Source organism: Toxorhynchites rutilus, chromosome 3 (assembly GCF_029784135.1).
Source record: "Toxorhynchites rutilus septentrionalis strain SRP chromosome 3, ASM2978413v1, whole genome shotgun sequence".
In the NCBI taxonomy this organism is placed as follows: domain Eukaryota; kingdom Metazoa; phylum Arthropoda; class Insecta; order Diptera; family Culicidae; genus Toxorhynchites; species Toxorhynchites rutilus.
The window spans coordinates 198,680,684-198,704,886 of record NC_073746.1 but is presented as its reverse complement, the minus strand read 5'-3'; the positions used below and the strand labels follow the sequence as shown (position 1 = coordinate 198,704,886).

The 24,203-nt window shown below is 39.2% G+C and overlaps 1 protein-coding gene across 1 annotated transcript in view; it reads left to right on the top strand.

Annotated features, from left to right (window-relative positions):
* The first annotated feature begins 335 nt into the window (after window positions 1-335).
* LOC129775578 (receptor-mediated endocytosis protein 6 homolog) overlaps window positions 336-24,203 on the top strand; it is a 59,754-nt gene continuing 35,886 nt past the window's right edge. Inside the window, exons 1-2 of the mRNA XM_055780459.1 lie at window positions 336-566; window positions 634-3,552. Of these exons, the coding sequence (XP_055636434.1) occupies window positions 420-566; window positions 634-3,552 (3,066 nt within the window). The 5' untranslated portion in view covers window positions 336-419. The remainder of the gene's footprint in view (window positions 567-633; window positions 3,553-24,203) is intronic.

Below are 24,203 nucleotides of genomic sequence, written 5' to 3'. Positions count from 1 at the left end.
GTGGCAGAAATCTTTATATCAACGCGTTGCATTTCCTTCCCCCCAAGTAAGTAAAATTACCCTCAACGACCAAACGATTTCCCCCGGCAGCAAAATTGAAAATATCTATATAAAATTTATTATTCGTGCTAAACTGCTTGTTCAAATCCACCACTTTTTACTTTCCGTTTTGTTTATATTTGCTTCATATAAACTCGCTGTTAAACTCAGCTTCAATGTCCCGAATCCGCATGACCCAGATGTGAATCGCACTTAAATCAGACTTCAGTGTCGTACCTTTATGGTATTTACACATCTAGATTGTATGTTCTCTCTGACCTCCCTATTTGATATCATTGGTCGTTCGTTAGTAACTGATATTCTGTCAGATGGAAAACATAAAATTAATTTATCCTCCCTCAGTTTAATAATGTTTCGAAATGCAGTCAATAGATGCGACAAGTTATTGGTCCGTAGCTAATCTGGCCAAATCACTGCGTCAGGAGTACTTGTTAATATCCAATGAACAGAGCAGTTACTTGAATTTACAAGAAACATACGAACAAAATTACTGCGAAACTCAACAGGTTTGTGCAATTTCATACAAAGTGCCAATAGACGAGAAGAGTCAATCGAAATTCCCCTGATTTCTAGCTGCTATGGATTTGTTCTCGACAACGACAGATATTGAAGGATCTGGTTTTGGCGAAATCAGAAGCAGCGCCAGCCTTAGCGTATCGGCAAGCAGATATGACGAAACATATTGGGTTTATCAATATTTATCAGTGCAAGGCTTTCAATTATCTGCAAACTGTGGGAATTGTAGATCTTCTAAACTTTTTATATGAATCACCTGCAACATTGGCTTGCTGTCTTTCTGCAGCAGATAGTAGCGAATGGGCAGATGTTCAACTTGACATGGTGATACATTTCGTTATCAACGGTCTGTATGGAGGTGTAATTCATGCGAAGGATGCAGAAATGCTCATCAAATTATTTCAAGTGTTGGTGGAAACGCAGATAGCTATTGGTGGTAATCCAAGGAAATTCTTACGCTCGCAATCTTCTTTCTCTCGCGTTTATCAAAAATATCATGAATCTACGCATGCCACCAAAATATTTTTGAAGACGGTGTTATTCGAGCCGATAATGTCAGTCCTGATGGAGGACGAACGAAGATTTGAAGCTACTCCACAGAAGAAAACAGTTGGAAGTACGACCAAAAGGGCACCCGGGATTGATAAAGAATCTTCTAGTGAGTGTGTGGTAAATTCAGTGAATTGTGAGCAACTCACGACAAATCAAATGCATGTACACGTAGCAAAATTCATCAAATCTATCAGTGATAATTGGTTGTTACTGCCGTCAACATTACGCTGGTTATATCAGTGGGTGTACCGGACCCTTGCACAAGCTAAGCTTCCGAAAAAAGATATAAACACAATTCTATCGGACATGATATTCACGAATTTTATATGTCCTGCTATTCAGAGTCCAAATATACATGGTATAATTGATGCTTCGATATCGGAAAACAGTCGTTTTAATTTAAAACAAATCGGACAAATACTGCAAATATTGACCCTGTCTGAAGATCAGCCGCTTGATGCAAGCAAGTATAGAGATGTGTTGAATAAGTTTGAGAAAAACTGCATAAGCGCTATGCTGGAACAATTTTATATGAATGATACATCGAAACAAAATAACAGCAATCCCATTATACAGTATCATAGTTCTGCAGGAACCAAGCTCATTCTGGTAACGCTTGAGGAATTAGCAACATCAATCAAATTAATGGAAGCAACTTTACAACATCACAGTTTACCGATTTCAGATGGTGAACGAAGGAAACTGAAACAAATGATTGAACCATTTTCCGATTTAACGGAAGCTGTGTTGGGAATTCCTTGTGTAGCAAGTGAATTACCATCCTGCAGTAGTGAGAGCAAGCATAATTCTAAAGTTAGAAATCGCTTGACGGGCAATAAGAGTTCCAACAGTTCGTTAGCTGAAAATTCTGAGAGGAAGGGGAATAGTATGAATATTAGTGCAATTGGTTCGGGCACAGTGTTGATCATACCGTTGGCCTCGAACGATGATAAGAGATTGTTAACCGAAGAAGAGCTGCTTAACAATATTCCATGTAAAGAATCCGCTCGAAACTCGGAAGAAAACTATGCTGACCAAATCAATTTGGAGGATAAGAAAGATAACAATAAGCAAAGCAGTAGAGATAAGCAAAAATCTTTCTCACTGCAGGATGATGCATCTCTGGGAAACACTTCCGATAATTTGGAAGCCGTAAGTGAAGCTCATAGTAACCATTCCGTAGCCAGTTCATTAGAACTTGAGGAAGCAGATCAAAATGATAATGACAACCTGTCGGATATGATATCAGCTAATGTGTCTGGTAGAGGATCGCCAAACATATCTGGACGTGATACACCATCATCACAAGTTACGGAGGGTGGTGGGGAAGTCCAGCAATTTGCCACCCCTCACATGACAAAAATCTCAAACAAAGCCCGATCAGATATAGAGGACAAATTTTGCAAATTTGAAATAAAAAAGCTAATTGAGGGTGATGAAACGATCTCGATCATATCGGATACTTGGAGTACCGATGTTCTGGCGTCCGATTCCGAAGCACTTGAAGCAAACGATAGAAACTTTTCCACTCCCCTTATACCAGCTATGCCTCTGCTGCCCGGTGATCACAACTATATACCATTAACGAGCAATTTCGGACAGTTACGCATCGGGAACATAGATTTGGAAACGCAGTCCGAATCGGCTTGGAGTACAGATGCTCTAGTAGATACGGATGACATTCAAAGTATGACTTCTCGTTTTGAAACGGCTGACAACATTTCTAAAGAACAAGAAATGTTTCTAGGATCGTCTGTGAGCGTATCAAAATCAGGACATTTCAGAAATATGAATAATAACTCACACCAAGAGTTGACGAATTGTTGTACAGCAAATGAAATATTACCGATGGAACAAAATTGTTCAAGGCCTACACAAGTCCGTCAGAGTTCGACGGACAGTTTTATGTCTACCGATGGTTCAGCAGAGATCAGAACGAATTCGAACAGAAGTTATCAGAACGAGAATACCGCTAAAATTTGTAAAAGAGGTGACAAGTCTAAACTTAATATCAACGCTTGCTGCGATTCGAAACCAAATAATGAAATTGAAACAAACAATGAAATTCGCGCCAGTTCGAAGCCAGATCAAATGTCTGATGTGATGTATTGTAATTTTTCATCCACGAATTGTAATGATAATAAAACCGCAATTGAAGGCGCGGCCCGCGAAGGCGCATCGGATCTCACATCTACTTGTGTGGACGAAGATATGGTTTCGGTGGAACATCGACGATTGTCATCGGAACAACGCAATGCGAAGTTCGATTCTCGGCGTAACGGAATGATGGATATACCAAGGAATTTTTCCGGTCTATCTAGTTTCACAAGCAACCCCACCCTGACGACTCCTCTCACTGCATTGAATAATCCGGAAAGAGAAACAAATGAGTTGGTAACCTCGAAGGAAGTGATGCCAATAACGGTAAGAATGTTTTAACGGATTTCGCCCCAACTCGTCTATGGGATTGCCATGACGTTTTCAGAACCTAATGAAATTTTCTGGGTGTGAAAACCTTACCTAATTCAGCAGATTGACATGCTTAGTTTTCCGAAAATTTATCGAGGCTAACATATGGAAAGGGCTAAATATCTTTGGTAATTTTTTCATAATTTTTATTTATTCGAATATGGAAAGTCCTACAAAAATGTGATCTATGGAAGACTTTGAGAAAAATAAATGGATATTCAAAAAAAACTGAAAAAATATTTTTTGAAATTCTACACTGAAAAATGGGTGTGTCATATCTATGATATACCCGCAAGGTTGACATGGGACCTTAGTTTAGCAATTATTTGTTTGTATTGATCAAATTCTTGTTTGAATGAAACCATTTTCGAATTCAATTGGATTCAATATATTTGCTTTGTGAGTAAAAAGATTGAACAAATGCCATGTAAGGGCAATTCATGCATTGTGATAGATATCGTTACAAGTAAATATAATGACAGTCCTTTAACGTTTGGTATGATGCCTAGGACAAAATTTGTTAACGGAAGGATTATCGAACGATTATTTTATTTTGCCTTTCCCTCAGAAGTTTGCACAGTGTACGTACTTCTCGAAGCGAATTTGCTTGAAACTTAAAAGTTCATTCGCATCTAGCGTCTGCACGATTTTTCCAGGTTCCTAAGTTTAGAAGATCATGTTAGGGAAACATATTCTAGTCCACACAAAGGCAAGCGAGTACAAAAGTACTCGCAGTTTGCATTCATTTGCAAAGCCCATCTCCCCTGAAACCTTGGTTTTGGAGTCTGTGTTGGGGAAACAAATTTCAGTGGGAACTAAATGTTTCCGACTTACATGAATTTGCAATGCCAATTTCCTCACGCTACATGGATTTGAAGTCTGTGTTATGCCAGGGACAGACATACAGCTGTACTAGCGTTGTACGTGTACAGCGTTGTACAGGTACCACGGTAGCATACTTTAATTACACACATACTTTGATTGTACATGGTACCGCATGTGAAACTGACAATCAGAAATTTGACAAATTTTCACCAAATATTTCAATGCAAAGGGGTTATTATTTAGCGTTTGAACTATCAAACACAACAAACAAGGTTCCAATTTGAGTTATGACCTCAAGAGAAAGTCAATGAAAAGAATGTTTACCAATTGTTTTGATTCAGTTTGTTCACCACTATCCATCACTAACCGTCTATGGCGCTGCGCAAAGTATAACTGTAGCCATGTACAACGGTGAAACAGGTCGGTACAGATACAGCGATTGTACCGAGTTGCTTTATTCGAAATACAATTTTCGAAAGACAACGCTAGTACAGTTGTATGTCTGTCATAAGTATTAAGGAAACACATTTCAGTCGGAACAAAAATATCCCCAACCTGCATGAATTTGCAATGCCCATTTCTCCACGCTCCATGGATTTGACCTTGGTTCTGAAATCTCTCTTAAGTAACACATTTCGATGGGAAAAAAACAGGAAGTGGGTTATATCTATGGTATAACCGCAAGGGTGACGTAGGACTATCGTAGATTTAGAGATCATTTATTTGAAGTTGAATCTAAATCCATTCTGAATGAATGAATAAATGAATATTTGGGGGACTTCGAAAACGAGAGTGTTACGTTGGAGGCTCAAGGCTTTATGCATCCAATATTGAATACAAAAAACCTTGTTCTGAAGAATAATCTTCAGAAGCTTTCCTGTTAACTGCACTTGATTGACAAATCACAAAACCCAATGTATGTGGTCGCAGTATTTTATGGATCGAAAAAATTAAAATAAACTCACTTGAATGTAATTTTCAATTCCAATGGGAACTGGCAGATTATTTTTCAGCAACGATCACTTTTTTCCAGGTTTCTTCGCGATAACCAGCAAACGAAAAGAGTTGCGCGCGTGTATGTGTGTGTGTAGCGGCTGCTTCGATGTCTTCCCGGGGAACCGTTTTTCTATGCTGATACTCTCTTGGTCACCTTCTCTTCTCCTTCTAATCGATCAGGTTTTCTGCGCTCCCTCACATTTAAAACAAACTGATTTCATTTCAGGTCAGTTCAGGCCAGGTAATGAATCCCTCGATCCCTCGTCGTTCAGCTCGTTCAATAACGATGTTGTCTTGTCGATGTCCTCACGAAAAATGAATGGGTTTCACCACCAGAATATCGCTTAAGTATTCTTTTCGTGCGTGATTGAATCGAGAGAAGGTGTGGTTTACGATGGCAATTTGGAAGGCAAACTAGAGGGGAATGAACTCTATGAGTATGGAAATTTCGGCGACTGAGCAATAATCGATTGAAAATTATATAATTTTCGCGATACGAAACATTTTCCTTTGCGCGCGAATACAATACTGGATACGGAAATATCCTACTGATGGGAAAGAATAATCTTCAGAATCTTTCCAGCTAATTACACTTGATTGAAAAATTACAAAATCAAATGTATTTGGTCGCTGTGTTATATGGTTAGAAAACATGAAAATAAACTCTTTCGCATGAATGTATTTTTCAATTCCCAGAGAACTGGCAGATTAATTTTCAGCAACGATTAGATTTTTCCAGATTTTCCTCGATACTCGAAGCCTTCCAGTGGTTTATGCTAACTCGGTAACCACCTGTTAATAGCACTTGATTGAAACATATTTGGTCGCTGTGTTTTTTTTTCCAAAATATATATTTTTATCAAGGCTCATATGGCGTTAGCCTGACGGGGCCGGAGTTCAATACTTTGACAGTTTTTCTTATTATCTATGTTAGTAATATGTAACCGATTACTCGCGGTCGGCTCGAGGTTAGTATTACAAATGTTCTCGTAATTGGGATGTTGCTGTCTCCAATGCTCTGTACGTGTGCCAGACACGGGATACTTCCTATTGTGATGCAGCTGACCATTAATCAGCAACGCCCCCCTAGTATGTACCCCATATCTAGCGTGGTGCGTGTTCTCGACTCGAGGAATCCAGGATAGAATGGTCACTAGCCGGCGCAATCATCAGCTCGTGTAGAGTTGTCATGAGCGGTACAACCTTTGGCTATTGTTGAATCATCAGTGGACTGCACAACCTTTGACCCGTGTATCTGTAAAGAGTGTGTGTATGTATTGCCGCGACTAAGAAAAAGTTTATAGATCGGATAGGAGGGATATGAAACAGGGACACAACGAAGGAAACATCATTAAACGTTGACATCGGCGTTTCTGAGGAACAGGTATAGATGAAGCCGAAGATCAGGATCACGGCTACCTAAGATATCCCGGACGGGGATATCCGATTGTCTGCCTTTTGCTCTCAGTGCTCTAGAGAGCTGAGAGCGAGTAGCATGGAACCGGATACACGACCAAACAATATGCTCGAAGTCGTGGTAGCCATCGCCACAATCACAAAGATTGTTTGCTGCGAGCCCAATGCGATAGAGATGCGCGGTTAGGTTGTAGTGATTGGACATGAGCCGAGATATCACGCGAATGAAATCACGACCTACATTCAATCCCTTAAACCAAGCACTCGTCGAGACCTTAGGGATAATCGTGTGTAACCAACGACCGAACTCATCTTCACTCCACATGCGCTGCCAACTAATGAGTGTGTGCTGACGAGGAATCTGAAAAAATTCATTATAGGCAATTTGCCTTTCAAAAAGTGTGCCTTCTGAAGCGAGTCCGCTTTCTCATTCCCCGGAATCGAGCAATGAGAGAGAACCCATGCTAAGGTAATCTTGAATAACTTTTCGACCAAAACACTCAATAGATGTCTTATTCTTGTTAGGAAATAAGATGAGCGTTTATCAACTTTCATTGAGCGGATTGCCTCTATTGAGCTGAGACTGTCTGAGAAAATAAAATAATGGTCGATGGGCAGTGTTTCAATGATCCCTAGAGCATAGTATATTACGTCGCTGTGTTATATGGTTAGAAAACATTAAAATAAACTCTATCGCATGAATGTATTTTTCAATTCCCAGGAAACTGGCAGATTATTTTTCAGCAACGATTAGATCTTTCCGGAATTTTCTCGATGCTGACTGGCATCCAAACGATAATACTCCTTTCAGTTTGGCCTGCAAAAAACTTTTCTGAACTCTAATCCATCAAATTTGGAGCCTTGAAACGAAATTAGACAACATGCTCCAATCGCTGTTCAATTATAACTGAGTGGGTTTACGAGCGGCGCTCGCTTATATAGCGATTGGTGATTTCAATAGCCTGTTTTGAAAGCAATTTTAAGGCTATTGAAACAAGTTTTTGGATGAAAAAAGACGGGTGGGTAATGTCGGGGACATAACCGGAGTGACGTAGGACTATACAAAAGGGACAGCTTTTGTTAAATATATATTTTAAATATATTGTTTTATTTTCTTCTCCTACGTGAATACCTACCTATCTACCTGAAAAATGGATTAGTTTACTGTTTACTCTTTATGAACATGTTGGTGGTTCTGAAAAGAACCTTTGGTGTTGTGTTTTTGTTATCACTCGATATTCCCATCTTGTTCGGTTAAACCTTCCTGTTTAGCTATTGCGTTTGCCACTCGCCACAGCTTTCACAGTTGGAAAATTTCTTCCCATCCAGCTTGAACATGTTGTTCAGTAAATTACATTTAATGCGACGTGCCGGAGAAACACTTTGCCACTCACTGAAACTAATTGTTGCCTTGATGAGCGCCGAACCGAAGCTGCTCTGTTCTTGATGCGGGTTTTCTGATTGTCGTGAGCAGCTTTGCAAGCCAACTCGAGCACTCCGACGGCCGAAACTCTATAATCGCTGTTAGGTATATTGGTGCTCCGGCACCAATCCGTTCGGCCTAGTTACCCTTGCGGAGCAATCAGTGAATGCGACCAACAGGGAACTGGAGACCTGCACGGCTCGAGTGAGACTTTGCCTTTCCCTTAACTTGTCCTCCTTTGTTACGTCCACGATGCCGATGCCGTACAACCACACGGGTTTACGGTTTGAAAGAAAATAAGATATTTTTTGGGGTCCGCGTGTTTTATACTCTAGCGGTACACACTCACAGGATAGAGACAAATCGGCAGACTCAGCCAGAGGGGCGAGTCCAACGAGACGAACGAATGAGCGTTAAATGGGAGCGATGGCAAAAAATTACATTCATTACGATTTGTTCGCTCGTTGGATTCACATGCGTGATAAAAAGTGTCCTTTTCAGGATCACAAAATTATCTCCAATCTAAAGAGTTTATTGTTTTGTTATCACTCGATATCCCCATCTTGTTCGGCTAAACCTTTCTGTTTAGCGATTGCGTTTGCCACTCGCCACAGCTTTCAGATGGAAAATTTCATCCCATCCAGCTTTGTGACATGTTGTACAGTAAATTACATTCAATGCGACGTGTCGAAGCGCCACTCAGTGTCGGATTGGAGGCGATATTAAGCTGTAATTGAACATTTGCGATGACAGTGGTACAGTGTCGACTTTCAATGTGGGGTCATAATTTGGATCTCTGTGTTTACAAAAATGCCCAACTAAATAAGTCGAATTAAATGTCGAACTAATTGTAAATTACTGTACTTCCAATCTGGAAACAATTTAAGAATTGGTGAAAATTGAATAATCAGGAAAGTCCCCAACTATCAATAAGCTCAGAACAACTGCCATATTCACATACTCATCAGATCCTGGCAAACAAATTATGAAAAAATCAATTTGTGTTTTATTATTATTTTGGATAATGTTTTAGAAAGCATTGAACTGTATTTCCTAAACTCTTTTTTGGAAGGTTTAATGGCCCTGAAAAGCGCCTTGTTTTATGGAATGGTTCCAATTTAGAAAACTTAGTACTCGTGGTTTTGAAAAAAACCATTTCGAATGCCCTCGATGCCGCCTTGTTCTGGATTTGCCACCAAACCGATGTGGTGTACGGTTTGAATGCGAATGATCGTTACGGAAGGAAGGAAGGAAGGTATTGTATTATAGAGACTTTAAACTTTTGCAGTTCATTCGTCTCTAGCCTTGAGAAAGGCCCTTTGAAAACTCTACTCTACTCTACTCCAGCGCTTCCACCTCCGCCCTCTTGCCTTGAGAAAGGCACTCGATCCCTCGCCGTCCAGCCCGTCCAGCAACGATGTTGTCCAGTCGGTGTCCACACAAAGAATGATCGTTACGGCAGCGGAGCGGGGATTTTTAAGCTGACTGGTTGGCTCGAGAATTACGCATATGTGAGACTGCGACCAATGTTTCGTTCATTTTTTTCTTTTTCTGTTCCAATCGTGCTTCATTCTATTTCGCTGCTGCTCTGGTTGCCCGTTTTGGTCGGTACGATTTGAGGAGCACAAAATGGACCAATCAAAAATGGGCACATAGTGCATTTGGACAATGCTTGATATTTCACAATTATTTAATTATTTATCTCAAGAAAAATGAAATGTTATTCGTTATGATAGATGCGTAGATATATTTCCTATCAATTGATGCAAAAACCTTTGCGATCATTGAGAAATGCTCGAGTTATAAGCGTTCCAAATCTTGCATTTTTTCCTACTTGTTCAGTGCCTAGATTTCCATTTCACCCTCTATATCTTCCGGTTAGACGTAGTCCTACGTCAAAATTGTAGGAGGTTGTGTCCAAGATACGACCGCATTGTTGACGTAGAACAACACTGTTATTTTATATAAGTCGCTTATTTATACCTTCGGATATTATTCTAAAATGCTGTGAAATTTTAGAAACAACTGTTGCGTTGTTGATGAAAGTTGCATTACTTTCTCATGCTCGAGAGAAGCGCAGCTGTCACCCTTAGTGGAGAAGTTTTGCTACTGGCAAGCGAAACCCAATCACATACAAAATTCCAGAACGACATTTACTTTCTTGGTGACTAAACAAGCGAAATAAACTCTTTTTGTTAATAACAGTAGCAATGCTTCATTATGATCAGTATTAGCGCAAATGCAATCCTAGTTGAAGGCAGTTTTACGACTGGCACGCGAACCCATTCAAGATGCTTGGTATTCCCCAAATATTTTTTTGGCACACAACCTTAACGCCTGCTTCGTCATAACATCAGTTTAATGCATTGATGCATTCTCAAAGGCACCAACGAAGCCCTTATGATGAGAGAAAACAAACAATGTTAACTGCTTGGAAAAAGACTGAATTATGCCGAGATGAAGAATAGAAGGTGGGAAAATTCACGGGTTTTGGTTGTGTTAAACTTTGATTGTATTAGTAGCCAGGAAGATAGAAAGTTCACATACCAGGCATACCAGCCAGTTACTGAAATGGTACAAAATTGAATGTGTCGGATTTTAGAGCAACTTCATGGAAGTTTATCTCTTGTCAGCAATTGTAATTACTTTTTTTCACAATTAGGGTGCTGAAAACTTCATTCGTCTAAAACTAAGATGCGAGCGGAAAACTTTTCGTCTCAATCTAGGTCAAACGGAGTCAATTGAATTCAATTTTCAAGTGCATTTTACATGAATAAAACATGCAATTCTTTTTTCCATGCACTGTTAAATGTTTATCCGTCAAACGAACAAAATATTCTGTGACTCTGTCTTTGTTCATTTACGTTTTTGGTCGACGTAACGAGAAGTAAAATTGAATTGAAATTAAGTTTAGAACATCTCAAAAATACTGAAATTTCAGTTTCTGCTAAAATGTAAGTTCGGCCCTTATGATTTTGAGCGCTACCTTTGATTTAAGAAAAAAAACTAGTTCGTTCATTTCATATGCTTATTGTCACAGATGTAAAAATCTTCCCACATTTCATTTTCCATCTCGGAATTATGCCACATAGCTTGTACTCTGCCCATCGATGCCGAAATCGCCTATTTCGCTGTTGTTCGATGCGGTGTCACACTCGCGAAGGCTCGGTTCAGTGCGAGCGCTTTTCACTGCACCAACATCGCGTGCATCATTAGATGACGCTTGCCTCGAAATTTTATTGCTACTGGCAATGCGTTCGTTTTTTGCAAGGCTCGAGCCTGCCTCCTTCTTCGTGCTCATCACACACTACGCGAAGCGTCCAATTTATGACGCGGAAAAAAAACACAATACGCATAACACGAAAAACGAACAGAAAAACCAAACGACGATATCCAAGTTGGATTACCACTGGTGGGGTCCAATCTTAGATCGAAACGCAGCGAAAGCAAAGTGAACTGGATTGCTCAACAGTTCGATGCCGAATGAAAGTTTGCCTCAGCGAGATCCACTGTTTATACTCTAGGCAAGTATTCCCCTTCATTCTTCTACTTTTCCTTTGTTCACGGAGACTTAAAATCCTATGATTTCCCCTCCGTTAGTCGTCGATAAGTTGCTCGTTATTGACAGCTCTGTTCGGGAAAGCACACAAATGGACAGAACAAATGTATGGGAAAATAGAAACACTTAAAGTTTTCATGAATTTTAACCATTTACAAACCAGGGGATTCCAATGTATAGCATAATAAATAAATCTTACGGAATTTTCGATTCATTTAGTGTGTAAATCGTCAAAATCCGTTCGCGGCAAAAATAGTTATTAACGTTAACTTTATTTCATAAAAACGTGACCTATTTTCTGATTTGGCACCCTTAATGAAAGACGTAGTTCTACGTCAAAACAGGAAGTGGGTTATATCTATGGTTTAACCGCAAGGGTGACGTAGGACTATCGTTGATTTAGTGATCATTTGTTTGAAGTTGAATCTGAATCCATTCTGAATGAATGAATAAATGAATATTTGGGGGACTTCGAAAACAAGAGCATTACGTTGGGGCACAAGGTTTTATGCATCCAATATTGGATAGGAAAATATTCTATTGATGGGGAAGAATAATCTTCAAAAGCTTTCCTGCTAACTGCACTTGATTGACAAATCACAAAACCAATAGTATTTGGTCACAGTATTATATGGATAGAAAACATTGAAATAAACTCTTTCGCTTGAATGAAATTTCCAATTCCAAAAGGAACTGGCGAATTATTTTGCAGCAACGATCACATCTTTCTGGATTCTGCTCGATAACCAGCAAACGGAAAAAGTTGCGCGCGTGTATGTGTGTGGCGGCTGCTCCGATGCCTCAAGCGGAACCAATTTTCGATGCTGATACTTTCTTGGTCGCCATTTCAGTGGCATAACTCTCTTCCTGATGGATTCCCTTGTGGCCTAAGCTGCTCAAACAGGCTCCTGGTGACACCGTCCATCAGCGCTTTCATGATGAACGAAGTAAGCTTCACCACAACAGCGACAACATGCTCCAATCGCTGTTCAATTATAACTGAGTGGATTTCCGAGCGGCGCTCGCTTATATACCGATTGGTGATTTCAATAGCCTGTTTTGAAAGCAATTTTAAGGCTATTTAAACAAGTTTTTGAATCGAAAAGTAACAAGTATATAACGCGTAGACATTTTATCTTCGAATGAAGTGTTTATCATACCATTTCGTTCAGTTGTTTTGGAGCTATTAACGCTCAAAATCTCGGTCTCCGGCGTAACGCTTTCGTTTTCGAAACTTTGATTTTACACCCCGGTATAGAAATGAAAGACATAGTCCTACGTCAAAAGTAACAAGTATATGACGCGTAGACATTTCCTCTTTCGAATGAAGTGTTTATCATACCATTTCGTTCAGTTGTTCAAGAGCTATTAACGCTTGAAATCTCGGTCTCCGGCGTAACGCTTTCGTTTTCGAAACTTTGATTTTACACCCCAGTATAGAAATGAAAGGCATAGTCCTACGTCAAAATATAGGAGGTTGTGTTCAAGACATAACCGCATTGTTGACGTAGAACTACGCTGTAGTTTAATTCAAGTCGCTTGTTTATAACTACGGATATTATTTTATAATGCTACGAAAATTTTGAAATAATCATTCTACCAGTTTGGTCGCCCTGAAATGTTTTTTTTTATTGTGGAATCATTTGACGATTATTGTTTGATGATCCACTCTTGTGCTCGCAGAACAATACATGCTCGAGATAAGCGCAGCTTTCATCCTTAGTGGAGAAAGTTTTGCTACTGGCAAGCGAAACCAAATCACATTCAAAATTCCAGAACGACATTTACTTTTTTGGTGACTAAATAACCGAAATAAACTCTATCTGCACGCGAACCCAAATACTTAATCACTTATTATAACTTATTGAATAACTTGGTATTCCCTAAACAATTTGTTGGTGCACAACCTTAACACCTGCTTCACCATAGCGTCAGTTCAATGCATTGATGCAATGTCAAAGGCACCAACAAAGCCTTTATGATGACAGAAAACAAACAATGTTAACTACTTGGAAAAATTCTGAATATTTGCTTCAGCAGAGATTCGTTACTAATACTCTAACGTAAATAATTCCCTCCCGCTATCTCCCCTCCTTGTTTATATTTATCATTACAAATGGTGTTTCAGCGTAGCGAAGATGCACTTTTTTTACGTACGGGTAATGAAGCACGCAGCCGTGGCCAAGTGGTTAGAATCTCACATTATCATGCCGGGTGTTCGGGTTCGATTCCCGTCCTGGCCGGGGGATTTTTCGTCAGAGAAATTTCCTTCGACTTGTACTGTGGTCACGCGTATTCTAGAGCTTGCCCCACGGAATACATTCAAGGCGTGTTATTTGGCTTAAGAAATCTCAGCTAAGTATTAATAAATGACACTAGTTAATGCATACGTTGAGACGGCAAAAGTTCCACAGGGGACGTTAATGCCATTCAAGAATGAAGCACGCACATACGCACACAACTATCTATATATCGATGGCTTGAAGCATTTAAATATACACACATTTATCTCCGTTTTGCGCTCTTCTCAACATAAGCCCTTTCTGTTAATATTGCCAGTCTAGATTAGCTTAGCGGTCATCCTTTGTGGAGAGAGTGTTCCTACCGTCATGCGAAACCAAATCACTGACAAAATTCCAGAACATTTATTTTCTTGGTGAGCTGACGATAGCCTAGCTTGATGATTCCCCACACAATTGTGTAGCTCAAAACATTAATGCAATGGCGTCAGTTTGATGCAATGAGACATCAGCAAGTGAGTTATTTGGTCGCGTCCACAGCTCAATCCGAACCGAAGACATGTGATGTCACAAAACAAAAAAGAACAAGCGATATTCATTACTTTGAATACAGAACGATACTGAAAGTTTGCCTTCCTTCATTGCTTGAGACTTTACACTTCTTCAGTTCATTCGTCTCTAACCTTCAAAAATGCCTTTGGAAAACTTTACTTTATCCATCATATTATTCCTCCACCCCCATTGCCTTGAGAAAGCCATTCGATCCTTCGCCGTCCAGCTCGCCCAGCAACGATGTTGTTCAGTCGATTTCCTCACGAAGAATTTATGTTTTCCTCAGCGAGATCCACTGTTTATACTCTAGGCAAATATTACTCTTCGTTCTTCTTCTTTTCCTCTGTTCACGGAGACTTTACATCTTACGATTTCCCCTTCGTTGCTCGTCGATAAGTTGCTCGTTATTAACAACTCTGTTCGGGAAAGCACACAAATGGTCAGATCAAATGTATGAGGAAATGGGAATGCTTCAAATTTTCATCAATTTAAACCATATACAGACTATGGGATTGTAATGTATAGCATACCAAACAAATCTTAGGGAATTTCCAATTCCTTTGGTGTGTAAATCGCCAGAATCCGTTCACGACAAAAATAGTTATTAACGTTAACTTTATTTCATAAAAACGTGATCTGTTTTCTGATTTGGCACCCTTAATGAAAGACGTAGTTCTACGTCAAAAATGCTCCCCCTACTTTCATGTGTTTGCGATGCCGATTTTCCCAGACAACTTGGTTCTGAAGTCTGTGTTGGGGAAACACATTTCAGTCGGAACAAAAATACTCCCGACTTGCATGAATTTGCAATTCCAATTTCCCCACGCTGCATAGATTTGAAGTCTGTGTTAAGGAAACACATTTCAGAACAAAAAAACCCCCGACTTGCATAAATTTGCAATGCCGATTTCCCCGAGGCTGCTTGGTTTTGATGGCTGTGTTGGGAAAACCGTAAATCGAACCAATCAAAACGAGGCAGTTAGAGCGTTTAGATAACGCTTAACATTTTACAGTTATTCAATTGTTTATCTAATGAAAAACAACATTTTATTAATTGCGATATATGCGTGGAAATATTCCCTATCAATTGATGCAAACATCCTTCCGATCCAGTAAGAAATGTCCGAGTTATAAGCATTCGAAATCTTTATTTTTTCTTGCATGTTCTGTGTTTAGGTTTTCATTTTACCCCCCATATATTCCGGTTAGACGTAGTCCCACGTCAAAAAATCCTATTTAAAAACTAAAAGTCGATTTTCTCAAAATGGTCATCTCAGATTTTGATGAAATGATAGATAAATCTATATAAATAAAAATGTAAGACAAAATCAGTTGGTAAGCGGAAAGCCCGCAGAAGGGATGGTCCGATTTCAGCCTCCTGTATTTTGTTGTATTCGTCTCTTCCCGTAGATCAAACCGGAAAATTTTCGGAAAACTCTGAAGGAAGGTCGGAAATTCGGAAAATTGAATTCCCACATGTTCGAAAATAACACCATAATAAGCGTTGTTAGTCCATTCGATATTTGCGCTATCGAAATTGATCTTTGTCCTGATCAATATAGTGGAGAGAAAAACCGGAAAATTTTCGGAAAATTGAATTCTCACATGTTCGAAAATTACACCATAATAAGTTGTTAGTCCATTCGATATTTGCGCTATCGAAATTGATCTTTGTTCGTAAGTGGAAATGAATTTTCAGACGAAATAACGCATTTCCATATCTTATATCTGTATAAACAAAAATGTAAGGCAAAATCTGTTGGTAAGCGGAAAACCCGAAGAAGGGATGGTCCGATTTCAGCCTCCTGTATATTGTTGTATTCGTCTCTTCCCGTAGATCAATATAGTGGAGAGAAAACCCGAAAAATTTTCGGAAAACTCTGAAGGAAGCTCTAAAAATTCGGAAAATTGAATACTCACACGTTCGAAAATTACATCATTATAAGCGTTGTTAGTCCATTCGATATTTGCGCTATCGGAATTGATCTTTGTTCATAAGTGGAAATGGATTTTCAGGCGAAATAACACATTTCCATATCTTATATCTATAAATGAAAATTGAAGGGCAAATGTGTTGTTAAGTGCAAAACTCGAGGAAGGAATGGTTCAATTTGAGTCATCTATATTTCGTTGTATTCGTCTCTTGCCGTTGATCAATATAGCGGAGAGAAAAATCGGAAAATTCGGAAAATTTAATTCCCATATATTCTACAATTAGCTAAGCGTTGTTAGTCCATTTGATGTTGGCGCTACCGAAATAGATTTTTCTTCGAAAGTGGAAAAGGATTCCTATATAGTTCATCTATATAAACAAGAATTGAATGCCAAATGTGTTGGTGTGCCCTAAACCCGAGGAAGGAATGATCCGATTTGAGCTGTCTTTATTTTGTAATATTCTCTGTATCAAACATGTATTCCATGCAACTGAGAAACATGTTATTTCCAAATGCTTGAAGAATCTTGAACGAGAATTGTGTCTGAAAATAATTTTATATTATAAGGACGATTTTTGGTAGAAGTACTAGACAATTTATAGTAAAAGGAAATTGTAAAGTGTCACTTAGTAAGAAAACGCGGATGTTTGATAGTATTATCAAAATGAAAAAGACGGGTGGGTAATGTCGGGGACATAACCGGAGTGACGTAGGACTATACAAAGGGGACAGCTTTTGCTAAATATATATTTAAAATATATTGTTTTATTTTCTTCTCCTACGTGAATACCGACCTATCTACCTGAAAAATGGATTAGTTTACTGTTTACTCTTTATGAACATGTTGGCGGTTCTGAAAAGAACCTTTTGTGTTGTGTTTTTGCTTTTTTTTACCAACTTTCTCAATTATTTCTCACTATCTCATAGTTGATTCTTGATTTTTTTCTGAAGGCTTTGTACTTATTAAATGTTCAACGCCGGGCATCTTTTGGCGTATGCACATATCGTACAATCAAAATGATGGCTGTGATAGGGAATGCATAGGTGGTCATCAGCTCATTCATTATCATATATTTCACTATTCAGCACATTACCGTACCTTAAACTGTGGTTTCGTAGACGAATGAATTGTAAGATTTGTATCTCCGCAAACAAAGTAAATACGAGGGTCACTATTTATATTTCGGGAATAGGAACAAAAACAAATAGTTAAGCTGCGAATATATTTTTATTGTTTTTCAAAGTACTCGCCACGATGATCGATACACTTTTGCATGCGCTTAAACCAATTTTCAAAGCATTTATTCCAATCGGCACGAGCCTTTTGTTTAGCGATTGTCAAATTATGTGGGATCCAACGTGAACATAATTTTCGCACAACTAAATGTTCATGTAAAATCGCATATATGCTGGTGGAACTAATGCTTAGGGATGCCTCAATCTCACAATAGGTTACATGACGATCTTGCTTAATCATTTCGTGCACAGCATCGATGTTTTCTGGCAGTACAGTCGATTTTGGACGACCTTCACGAAACTCGTCGGACAGCGAACTACGACCACGATTGAATTCACTATACCAGCGATACACAGTGGTTTTTGATGGAGCTTCATCGCCAAAAGTTGATGATTGATTCAAATTAAGTTGATTGACGCACTCTTGTTGTGATAATCCACGTCGAAAGTCGTAAAAAATCATCGCACAAAAATGTTCACGATTCAGTTCCATTTTTTTGCCGAGACCAAACTTTCAACTAAATATAAAATGAACAAATAGCGTCCGTATGACAAAATGTTCTGAGTACGTATATCGTCAAAAATGTCAAACTTTTCGATGGAACCGTCAGATGGACTCACATGACATCAGTGTTGCCAATTCCCGAAATATAAATAGTGACCCTCGTAGAAATGAAAAAGAACTGAGGTTTTGGAGACGAACTCTACGATCTGTCGAGAATTAAACGAGCTATAAGCGTTCTGAAAAACCAACAGTAAATTAACACAGGATTAAAGTCCTTTAAAATAAGAACAGAGCAGCAGGAAATACATAGCTCATCATGTTGCTCCTTAGTTATGTTTCTATACAATGCAGATGTAACGTCAGTCAATTTTCAACATCAGTTATCAACCAAAGAAAGCAGTTGTTGCTACCGAGAAAATTCGTCAATGCCATCCTGCATACAATGTGTTGTAATTTGAAGCCACTTTTAATTCGGAAACCATGCATGGGTTTGTGAAAACTGAATGATCAATCAGTTTATATTATATGTCATATTATGTCACTTTAGAATGCTTTGGTATTGTGAAAACTTTTAATAAGTCTTCTTTGAAAGGTTTAATGGCCCTGAAAAGCGCCGTGTTTTACGGTGGCTGGTTTTGCCACCAAAGCAGTCTGTATAAACAATTTTTTTCCTTCTCCTACCTGCTGCCGTTTTGTGATTGCGTTTGCCACTCGCTGAAACTAGTTGTTGCCAGTTGTTGCCATGTGCTCTGTTCTGTAGACGGGTTTTCTTATTGTCGTGAGCAGCTTTGCAAGCCAACTCGAGCACTCCGGCGGCCGAAATTCTATAACCGCTATTAGGTATATTGTGATGTGAAACGATGCCATACAACCACACTGATTTACGTTTTGAAAAAGAATGATATATTTTTCAGCGGATCCGCGCGTTTTGTACTTTAATCTAAAGAATTTATTGTTCTGTTATCATTCGATATCCCCATCTTGTTCGGCTAAACCTTCCTGTTTAGCGATTGCGTTTACCACTCGCCACATATTTCACAGTTGGAAAATTTCTTCCCATCCAGCTTGTGACATGTTGTACAGTAAATTACATTTAATGCGACGTGCCGAAGCACCGCTCAGTGTCGCATTGGAGGCGATTTCAACCTGTAATTCAATTTTGCATTTGCGATGACAGTGGTACAATGTCGACTTTCAATGTGGGGTCATAATTTGGACCCTGCACTCTATGTTTACAAAAATGTCCAACTAAATATGTCGCATTACATGACCGTCCAATTAGCTAAATGTCGAATAAGTTTTCAATCTGGAAACAATTTAAGAATTGGTGAAAATTGAATAATCGGAAAAGTCCTCAACCATCAATAAGCTCAGAACAACTGCCAAATTCTCATACTCATCATATCCTGAAAACAGGATTATGAAAAAATCAATTTGTGTTTTATTATTATTTTGGATATTGTTTTAGAAAGCATTGAACTGTATTTCGTAAACTCTTTTTTGAAAGGTTTAATGGCCCTGATAAGCGCCGTGTTTTATGGAATGGTTCCAATTTAGAAAACTTAGTACTCGTGGTTTTGAAAAAAAAACCATTTCGAACGCCCTCGATGCCGCCTTGTTCTGGATTTGCCACCAAAGCAGTTTGTATAAACAACAAACTTTTTTTCTTCTGTGTCTGCCTGTTGATGTCTTGATGTCCACCGAACCAAAGCGCGAGCAGTTTTGCCAGCCAACTCGATCACTTCGGCAGCCGAAACTCTAGAACGGCTGCTAGGTGGACTGGTGCACTGATACTAACGCGCTCGGCCTAGCTACCCTTGTGGAGCAATTGGCGAATACACATACGGGAAACTGCAGTCCAACACGGTTCGAGCGGGATTTTGCCTTTCCTTTCACTTTTCCTCCTTTGCCATGTCCAGACATGGCTGCTTGTGTTAGTTTGATGATGTGATGTGATGCGAAACGATGTGGTGTACGGTTTGAATGAGAATTATCGTTACGGAAGGAAGGAAGGAAGGTATTGTATTATAGAGACTTTAAACTTTTGCAGTTCATTCGTCTCTAGCCTTGAGAAAGGCCCTTTGAAAACTCTACTCTACTCTACTCCAGCGCTACCACCTCCGCCCTCTTGCCTTGAGAAAGGCACTCGATCCCTCGCCGTCCAGCTCGTCCAGCAACGATGTTGTCCAGTCGGTGTCCACACAAAGAATGATCGTTACGGCAGCGGAGCTGACTGGCTGGCTCGAGAATTACGCATGTGTGAGACTGCGACCAATGTTTCGTTCATTTTTTTCTTTTTCCTTTCCAATCGTGCTTCATTGTATTTCGCTGCTGCTGTGGTTGCCCGTTTTGGTCGGTACGATTTGAGGAGCACAAAATGGACCAATCAAAAATGGGCACATTGTGCATTTGGACAATGCTTGATATTTCACAATTATTTAATTATTTATCTCAAGAAAAATGAAATGTTATTCGTTATGATAGATGCGTAGATATATTTCCTATCAATTGATGAAAAAACCTTTGCGATCTATTGAGAAATGCTCAAGTTATAAGCGTTCCAAATCTTGCATTTTTTCCTACTTGTTCAGTGCCTAGATTTCCATTTCACCCCCTATATCTTCCGGTTAGACGTAGTCCTACGTCAAAATTCTATTTTGGGCGGACGAAGTTCGTCGGGTCAGCTAGTTGTAGATAAATATGTCCTCTGCAACTCTTCCATACATCACAACTTGTGCATATTTATGTAAAGTGACCATGGTCAGGGGTCTATCGCGGGCCACCCAAAAAAAACTTTATGTGTTTACGTTACGTGAACATCGAGTCTCATTTATTCACGAAACTCCTAACATGTGTCCCTGTAATTGAACCTGATCTGTATTATTTCTTTCAACATATCGGTACATAGTTATAATTTTTCAGTGGTACAGATTCTGTTTACGCTTGAAAAAAACTCCCTCAGTCAGAGCGTTCAAGCCTAGCAAGCACTATTCGAATTCTACAATTTTCTTCGAATTATCGAATAGAATATTTGAAAATTCGAAGCCATTTTTCAACAATTTTAGTGTTAACGTATGCATTAAAATGAACTAATTTCGGATGGCGATGGAAAAAAACTAGCTAAGATAATTCAATGGAACTTTTTTTTTCTTGAATCTTATGTTTATTAAGCCTTGAACAAAAATGATTCAACGCTGTTGATTCGCAGCAGCCATGCCGAAAACAGTCAAGCAAGTTTATGATTTTTGACGTAGAACTACGTCTCTCATTAGGGGTGCCAAATCAGAAAACAGGTCACGTTTTTATGAAATAAAGTTAACGTTAATAACTATTTTTGCCGTGAACGGATTCTTTACGATTTACATAACAAAGGAATCGGAAATTCCCTAAGATTTGTTTGATATGCTAAACATTACAATCCCATAGTCTGTATATGGTTTAAATTGATGAAAATTGGAAGCATTCCCATTTCGTCATACATTTGTTGTATCCATTTGTGTGCTTTCCCGAACAGAGCTGTCAATAACGAGCAACTTATCGACGAGCTGCGAAGGGGAAACCGTAAGATGTAAAGTCTCCGTGAGCAAAGGAAAAGAAGAAAAAGGAATGGGGATATTTGCCTAGAGTATAAACAGTTGATCTCGCTGAGGCAAATTTTCATTCTTCGTGAGAAAATCGACTGACCAACGATTAGAGGCGAATGAACTGCAAAGTTTAAAGCCTCTTTAAAACAAAGAATCAATCAATCTGAACAACATCGTAGCTAGGCGAGCTGGACGGCGAGGGATCGAATGTCTTTCTCAAGGCAATGGGGGTGGAGGAATAATATGATGGATAAAGTAAAGTTTTACAAGGGCCTTTTTGAAGGTTAGAGACGAATGAACTGAAGAAGTTTCAAGTCTCTCCAATTCAACAAGCAAGGAAAGAAGGCAAACTTTCAGTCTCTTTCTTTATTCGCAGCAATGAATATCGCTCGTTCTTCCTTGTTTTGCGTCATCACATGTCTTCGTTTCGGATTGAGCTGTGGACGCGACCAAATAACTCACTCGCTGATGTCTCTGGCATCGCAATCATTGCATCAAACTGACGCCATTGCATTAATGTTTTGAGCTACACAATTGTGTGGGGAAGCTATCGCTACGCTGAACTCCCATTTGTAATTATAAATATAAACAAAGAGGGGAGATAGCGGGAGGGAATTATTTACGTTAGGGTATTAGTAATGAATCTCTGCTGAAGCAAATATTCAGCCTTTTTCCAAGTAGTTATTGTTTGTTTTCTGTCATCATAAAGGCTTCGTTTGTGCCTTTGACATTGCATCAATGCATTGAACTGACGCTATGGTGAAGCAGGTGTTAAGGTTGTGCCCCAAAAAATATTTGGGGAATACATTATTCAATAAGTTATAATAAGTCATTAATTTATTTGGGTTCGCGAGCAGGTGGAGTTTATTTCGCTTATTTTGTCACCAATAAAGCAAATGTCGTTCTGGAATTTTGTATGTGATTTGATTTCGCTTGCCAGTAGCAAAACTTTTCTTCACTAAGGATGAAAGCTGCGCTTATTTCGAGCATTTATTGTTTTGCGAGCACAAGAAATAACCATGAAACAATTATCGTCAAATGATTCTACAATGCAGTCGTGTCTTGAACACAACCTCCTATAATTTTTTCATACTGCCAGCTACATCCGGAGCGAAGAAGATGGACATCCTGAGGCACTTCATGCCCACCGGATATAGCCGATTTGGTATTTACAACATCCTCTGTCGCTCATTAAGCCGGGAGGTCGAAACAAACCAAACGGTGGAGAAGAATCTGGCACATTTCTATGCGGAAGCGTCAGACGAGGTCAAATGAAGTAGCTGGAGCTGCTGGTGGAAAACTTTTTTCCATCGAAGCGCTGACGATCGGCGAGATGAAAATTTCCAAGCCGCTCTTCTTTTCGAGTATTGTGGTGATCGGGGAGATGAAAAGTAGTGCTTGCTGGAAGTTGCCGCCTTCATAAAGAGGTATCACGCAATGATGATGTGATCTTTAGGCCGAACTTGGCAGCTGCCCATTATGCCAAGAGACCACTGGAGGAGATGGATCGGCTGGAGATAAACATTGTAGCGAAAACCTCCAACCTTACTTTTATATAAATCGTGTTAATCTTCGGATTCATTGGAAGCGCTCTTGAACAGTCTGCCAAAAAAAAAAAAGGTTTTTTGAGGTTCATCTTTTGAAGAAAATCAACATGATCGAATTGTAATATTGAAATATATCGATATCGCGGGACATTTTCGCTTCTTTTACCAAATGCGGAACGTTTCGCAGGACGTAATCTAACGCGAGACACTTTTTTCGAAATGCGGGACTGCGGGCAGTGATTTAGAACAATAGGTGTGTTCCAAAGAAAAAACGACGCATATATGAGGATGAAACTAACCAAAATATTGAAGATTCACGAGCTCCATCAAATGGTCTTGGGTTCTATAATACGTACGTGTGGTTGTGTTGGCAGTAATAAGAAAATGCATCAGTATAAATGGAGTAGTGCCAAAACTGATACCATTGTACTTATGAGAATGGTGCTAATACTGATTTACTTGCCAATATTATCGCACCTATCCTATATTGATTTTACTTTCCAACAGTAGCCGTACAACTCATTATTATTTACTTATCATTCAATGTTATTTTTCAGAAGTGGTATTCTCCAAGCCAAGTCTTCAAAATCTTCAACCATCGATAAGTAACCGTGTAAATACACAGACCATTTGATGGAGCTTATGAAATATTTTGGTTAGTGTTATCCTCATCCATACGAGGTATGGCTATTAAATAACGAGACTGCGCGCCTGGTGGGCGCCCTAGAGGGGTGGGGGGAAAAACGAATAGTGCGTTCGGTAGCTTGAAGTGACTGCTATAAACGTATG